At 33.9% G+C, this 7,500-nt stretch overlaps 1 protein-coding gene across 1 annotated transcript in view; it reads right to left on the bottom strand.

Annotated features, from left to right (window-relative positions):
• Positions 1-7,500, bottom strand: part of LOC137642914 (transmembrane protease serine 9-like) — a 21,912-nt gene that overhangs the window by 7,093 nt on the left and 7,319 nt on the right. The window contains exons 6-11 of the mRNA XM_068375779.1: positions 6,639-6,907; positions 6,007-6,146; positions 3,603-3,723; positions 2,620-2,760; positions 2,114-2,282; positions 1,146-1,239 (exon numbers count right to left, since the gene is read on the bottom strand). Of these exons, the coding sequence (XP_068231880.1) occupies positions 1,146-1,239; positions 2,114-2,282; positions 2,620-2,760; positions 3,603-3,723; positions 6,007-6,146; positions 6,639-6,907 (934 nt within the window). The remainder of the gene's footprint in view (positions 1-1,145; positions 1,240-2,113; positions 2,283-2,619; positions 2,761-3,602; positions 3,724-6,006; positions 6,147-6,638; positions 6,908-7,500) is intronic.

Here is a 7,500-nt window from a genome sequence, read left to right as displayed (position 1 = left end):
TGTGTGTGTGTGTGTGTGTGTGTGTATATGTACATATATATATATATATATATATATATATATATATATATATATATATATATATTTATAAAATCATATAAATAGATAAGTAGATAGAAATACTGTAGATATATGGAGAGATATGTGTAAATGCATATAAGTGAGTGGCTCTATGTGTGGTGAGGCCATATATTATTATTATTATTATTATTATTATTATTATTATTATTATTATTAGCTAAGCTACAACCTTAGTTAGAAAACCCTAATGATATAAGCCCAAGGGCTCCAACAGGAAAAGATAGCCCAGTGAGGAAAGAAAATAAAGAAATAGATAAACGATATGAGAAGTAATGAACAATTAAAATAAAATATTTTAAAAACATCAACATTAAAACAGATATTTCCTATATAAATTATAAAATGTCTTATGTTCGCCTGTTCAACATGAAAGCGGTGTACGCGACCCGTCAAAAAGGACGCTATACACACACATATATATATACATATATATATGTATATATATATATATATATATATATATATATATATGTGTGTGTGAGTGTGGGTGTATAGATAGATAGATAGTTAGATAGATAGATAGATAGATTGATAAATAGATAATCGTATAAGATTATGTATATATTTTCTGCATATGGGCGCGTAGAACTGCTATATTGAAAATAAAAGAGGACCTTATTATTTTTCATTACTGAATTGTGTAGAGAAGATTAGTTTCCTTCAATAATATTCACATGGTGAAGATCCAAACGTTTTATCAACTAATTTTTATTCACATTTGTTCTGCATTGGTGAGGTCAAAATAGTAAGGTGGCGTAAAGAGGGTTATTTCTATAGACAACTCGTAAACAGTAATGGTTCTTTTCTTACAAAACAGTAATGGTTCTTGTCTTACAAAACAGTAATGGTTCTTGTCTTACAAAACAGTAATGGTTCTTTTCTTACAAAACAGTAATGGTTCTTGACTTACAAAACAGTAATGGTTCTTATCTTACAAAACAGTAATGGTTCTTGACTTACAAAACAATAATGGTTTTTGTCTTACAAAACAGTAATGGTTCTTGACTTACAAAACAGTAATGGTTCTTATCTTACAAAAGAGTAATGGTTCTTTTCTTACTTACTAGTATTACATTCTTTCTGCTCATTTGAGACGTTTCTGATGTGGTACCCCAGTTATGCTCACCAATAATCACAATTAGGTTTGATGCTGTACTTCTGAAAACACAGATTCTTTAAAAAGGAAATTATAGAAGAAACTCTTCCCTGGTGTCACGTGGTGTGGTAGCATGGCAATCAACATTGGTATCTTACAGGATTAATGTTTACAACTAATTATTGAGATTATTTGTTTTCTTTCAGTGCGAAAAATAATATTTTAAAAATTGGAAGTCTTTTCATCAGAGGAAAACTGTAAGTAATATGTAATGGAATTTTGATATCTATCATCCTCAGTTTTATTAAATATCTTTAACATAACTTTTTAGATGTTCTTGAATCATCTAATTTCCCTCCTTTCAAAACCTTTACAAAATTGTTTTTTCTATTTCATCCGAACAACTTGCTCTATTATTTTAATCGTAAAGAAAGCTTGAGAGTCCATTTCATGAAAGATGATGTAATCTAATTGTTTAATAAATCAGCCCTATATAGTGATCAATTATATCACTGAAGGAATCAATTCAGCTCACCTGTATCCCTATAGAAATTAATTTCTCAAAGATAACTTGGTTATTTCATATGCCAATATGGAACTATTCTTGCCCACTGACTACCTGAATCTATTTCCACAACTAGATACTGAACTTCAAAATATCCTTTTCGAACTATTGTTAATCATTACGTTACCTAGTTATTTTCAATTAAACATTATTTGAGTGTTGGGGGAAGAGAGACAGTATAATAATGGTGATCTTCATGTAGTTTATTTCATCTTTTGATCGTTGATTTGATTCTCAGTCTCTAGCAAACGGTCTGGGTTGACAGATCTCGTTTTCACATTGAAAATGGAAGTTGGGTCCATTTCCTCTTGACCAGGGATAATAGGTTGGCTACATTTGCTAGATTACAAAGGAAAATAAGATATTCTTACCCTCTGACACAATGAGCAGCCGTCAGAACCCATTCATCTGAAATGATAGAGCCACCACAGAATGGTCTTTTAAGATATCTGATTGTCAGTCCAACCTGCCAAGGATATTCATGCACTCTGGTTGACACTCCTCCTACTATCCTAGTTCCGGCGTTCCGCCTCCCACATCCTAGAAATGAACGAACGAACGTAATTGAAACAACGGAATTTTGATCAAAGGAAGTGAAATATGAGTTTCTCTCTTTTTTTCTTATATCTTAAACCGTAAATCATTTAAGAGAATTCTAGATTTTAATGCATCCTTCTCCATTGTTTATCTACTTCCAACATTAGTTTCTCTTTTCATTGAACATTATTTTTTTCTCTTTGTATCTGAAACCGTAAAACATTTAAGAGGCTTCTAGATTTTAACGTATCCTCGTCCATTGCGTATTTACTTCCTCGTTGCTTGAACAGATTTCTTGAAGTGAATTTGCAATTTTTCATGAAGAACACGAGATACTTACGGCAACCACCCGTAATAGGAGGAAGAGTGGTTGTTCTTATCGGTGTTGTTTGCATTGTTGTTGTTGTTGTCCTTGTGAATCCTTTGCATAAGTTATTTTCGCCATATCCCGTCATGACAGTCAGTAATGAGTCAACATAATCTGTGAACAAATATATACAATGCTATATAGTTGGATGAATTCCATAATTAGGCTACTTCTCATTACTATCCATGTGAGGCCCTATCGAAAATGGTGATCATGTAATACACAGCTCTGGAATTATATAGTAACAATTAATTCGTTTTGATCTATCAATCATAACCCAAAGATATATATGAAAACTGTAAAAATGATAATAATGCATTCATTCTTTCCGGTTACTAATATTCAAACCATAATTCGCACCAAAATGATATGAGACAAAATGCAGTTTAAACATCTGAATAGAATGAGCTGAAAATCCTAAGAATACATACATACATATACCAAGGCACTTCCCCCAATTTTGGGGGTTAGCCGACATCAACAAATGAAACAAAACAAAAAAGGGGACCTCTACTCTCTACGTTCCTCCACCCTAACAAGGGACTCAACCGAGTTCAGCTGGTACTGCTAGGGTGCCACAGCCTATCCTCCCACATTATCCACCACAGATGAAGCTTCATAATGCTGAATCCCCTACTGCTGCTACCTCCGCGGTCATCTAAGGCATCGGAGGAAGTAGCAGGGCCTACCGGAACTGCGTCACAATCGCTCGCCATTCATTCCTATTTCTAGCACGCTCTCTTGCCTCTCTCACATCTATCCTCCTATCACCCAGAGCTTCCTTCACTCCATCCATCCACCCAAATCTTGGCCTTCCTCTTGTACTTCTCCCATCAACTCTTGCATTCATCACCTTCTTTAGCAGACAGCCATTTTCCATTCATCCTAAGAATGAAATAGGATAAACTTAATAAGCATAATTGAACTTCCAAAATATCACGTTATTCATTTCATACTAGAAACTTTCATGTAAACTCCTGGGAAATTGGGTCTGCCACACCCAAAGCCCCATGATGTGATGCCGACCAAGACCCATCTTCCATTGTCTTGCACCACTAACGGTCCACCGGAATCTCCCTGTGGAAACAAAAACAAAAAAAAAAAATCATATCATTGCAATTGATATTTGTAAAACTAAAATTAATATTATATGTACTCTGATCTACTAAAAACAAATATCGTTAATTTTTAATAGATGGTAACCAAAATTAATATTGCATGTACTCTGATCTACTAAGAAACTAATGTCGTTAATTTTTAATAGATGGTAACCAAAATTAATATTGCATGTACTCTGATCTACTAAGAAACAAATATCGTTAATTTTTAATAGATGGTAACCAAAATTAATATTGCATGTACTCTGATGTACTAAGAAACTAATATAATTCATTGTTAATAGAGGCTATATTCACAGACCATCTACAATGGACGTAGGCTAGAAAAATGATTCTTCATTATTTATGAATGCTATACTGTATTTACTTCTCCCCGTGGAACCAAAAGAAAAAAATATCTTTCCAACTGAGATTTGGAAAACCAAAAATTATATTATATGTACTCTGGGCTACTAAAAACCAAATATTATTGTTGAGAGATGCTATATTCACACATCATCTTCAATGGACGTGGGCTATAAATATGATTCTTCACTGTTTATAAATGATGTTCTTACATATTGTTGATAATGGACTTTATTCATCAATCAATAATGGTAATGGCAGATCTAAAGTGATGTAAAATGGACAGAAGGTCTTGTATTGCCTGTTTATTAAGCCGATGGTGTCTTTTGCCACATCTCGCATATGAATTGAGTGAGAGGTTACGAATAAAAATCTTTGAATTCACTGTTAAAAATTTGCCTTGAAAAACAACGGTAAAAATCCTGGAATAAATGTTGCCAGGCATTTACTGTTTTAAAAACGGATATGTTGACGTAATGGAGTGATATTACGGTTACCAACCGGTATTAGATCATAGAAAGGAGGGTAAAATTACTGCCGCCTGTATTTTACTGAAATACGGCTGAGAATAATATATTTTTACGGAGATTTTCCGATTAAAATTACGTTTTTTTTAACAGTGTGCAGTTTCATTGCAGGCTACATTCAGCAAGCTTTAATCGGATATATATCATGAGAGTTAACCTGTTGATAAAACTTCATGGAAAATAGTTATCTGCCTAGACATATCCTTTTGCCCTTTGAAATTTTTAAGTCAGGCCTTCTCCATCATGAGTCTCAATACTACGCAGTATTCTAGAAGTTTTTTTTTTTTTTTTTTTTTTTTTTTACCAGTGGCCAAGTTGTGGAATGATCTTCCTAATCGGGTAGTTGAATAGGTAAAAGTTCAAAAGTTCAAAGTTGGAGCAAATGTTTTTATGTTGAACAGGCTGACATAATTTCTTTTTATAGTTTATATATGAAATATCTGTTTTTGTGTTATTACTGTTTTTTAAATCTTCTTCTTCTTCTTCGACTAAAGCTTTTCCCGCTAGGCAGGGTCGCTATTTCTAGAGAGCCGTTTCCAAGTTCTCCTATCTCTGATGTCCTCCATTGTGAGATCTTTCTCCTCCATATCTGCTGTTACACACTCCATCCTCCTTCTCTTTGTTCTTCCCCTCCTCCTCTTACCTGGAACATCCACATCCAGCATCCTCCTCCCAACATACTCCTGGTCTCTCCTCATTACGTGCCCAAACCAGTGTAGTCTCTTTTCTTGGATTTTCTTTGACACCTCTGTAACCAAAATGTTCCCCTTACCAAGTCATTCCTAACCTTATCCAGTCTAGTGATCCCAGCCATCCATCTTAGCATTTTCATCGCTGCAACATCCATTTTCTTCTCAAAGATCTTTTTCTATGCCAGGTCTCTGCACCATATGTCATGGCAGGTCTCACTACAATTTTATGTACCTTTCCCTCTAACTTTAAGTTTGTCCTTCGATCACACAACACTCCCGACACTCTTTTTCCAATTATTCCATTCAGCTTGAATTCTACTGTTCACTTCCGTTTCGAGTTCTGCTGTTTCCTCCGCATATGACCCTAGGTACTTGAATTTTTCTGTCCTCTTTAGCATTTCACCCAGCAAATGTATATCATTTAATTAGTTCTGCGGGTTACAACACATATACTCTGTTTTTGTTCTACTGATCTTTAGCCCCCTGTTTTTTAAATATATTATTTTAATTATTCATTGTTTCTCATATTGTTTATTTACTTCCTTATTTCCTTTCCTCGCTGGGCTATTTTTCCCTGTTAGATCCATTGGGCGTATGGCAACTTGCTTTTCCAGCTAGGGTTGTAACTTAGCTAGTAATAATAATAATAATAATAATAATAATAATAATAATACCTACACTACAAGCGTCTTTGCCTCCTTCGTCGTATCCAGCGCAAAGCATGTTTTCTGTCACTGGTCCTCCGTAATAATCGTTACACACAGAACTGTTCATAGTCGGTACGACCACCTCATGGAGCACTGTTGCAGAGGGACCACCTTAGGGCAGAAAATAGTTACAATTCTTAAGCCAAGACCAATTCTTTTTTATTGCATTCAGTTATAGGAGAGAACAATGATTCATATATGTAACTTCATAAAAATAAAAATAAAAATCTATGAGGACGTACTCGAACTGATTTATTGAAGACATTCTTATCTTTTTTCTTGAAGAAGTGTTGCTGGCGTTTGATAAGCTCGTGGGCCTATATAAGCGCCTTGTTTTGTTAATAGGATTCACGAAATAATGGACATACATTTACTAAATAATACTAAAGTGAACTATCTTATAAATTAATATGTAAGAGTCCTTTCAAAATGATAAAAAACCGAAAATATGATTTCAGTATTAGTTAAACTACGTCATATAGACAGAATAGGTCACTAAGAGGAATGAAAATCAAACCCTGCAGATTTTCTTGTTTTCTGTCATGGAAAAATTACAAGAAATAGATGAAAACAATTTTTGAAAATATTCGTTTTTAGACGTACCTTCACGTAGGCTGCCCCAACCTGTTACTATTGCGTCATACCCGCTATAATCTCTATTAGCATCCGGAAGGCAAGCAGGTTTGACAGCTTCGCTTAGGTCAGCATTATTCGTAAGCCATAGAACGCCCACGTCGTGATCAAAGGTTTTCGGGTTGAATTCGGGAAAATGGCCGCCCCAATAAACAGATATTCTTTGCTGTGCTGAAGAGGGGTTCTTGAGATCGTGAGCCCCAAGGAGGACTTCTGTAACCCGTTGGGATTCTTTTATCCTGCAAAAGTTCAAACTTGCAGCGAAGGTTTTTTTATGTTGATCAGGCTGACATTAGTCTCTTTTTATATTTCAATATGATAGATATTTATTAATACTGTTACTGTTCTTAGAATATTTTACTTTAATTGTTCATTACTTTTCTTATAGTTTATTTATTTCCTCACTTCGCTAACTTTCCCTGTTTGAGCCCATTGGTTTATAGCATCCTGCTTTTCCAACAAGGGTTATAGCTTAGGTAATAATAATAATGATAATAATAATAATAATAATAATAATAATAATAATAATAATAATAATAATAATAATAATAATAATATCAAGAGATGCAGCTAAATTGGGCATTATTATGGGTTCAATATCATAATAGCAAAATTCATTGGTCTCGTCTATGGAATCAAGTTCAGCCAGGGTGTGAAGTGCATGATAATGTTACCTTTGAATATCTTACCGTATTTATTATTATTATTATTATTATTATTATTATTATTATTATTATTAACTAAGCCACATCCCTAATTAGAAAAATAGGATGTTAAAAGCCCAATGGCACTTACAGAGAAATATAGCCCAGTGAGATAAAGGAAATAAAAA

This window comes from Palaemon carinicauda, chromosome 6, assembly GCF_036898095.1.
Source record: "Palaemon carinicauda isolate YSFRI2023 chromosome 6, ASM3689809v2, whole genome shotgun sequence".
Taxonomy (NCBI): domain Eukaryota; kingdom Metazoa; phylum Arthropoda; class Malacostraca; order Decapoda; family Palaemonidae; genus Palaemon; species Palaemon carinicauda.
This window is presented reverse-complemented; position numbering and strand designations above follow the sequence as displayed.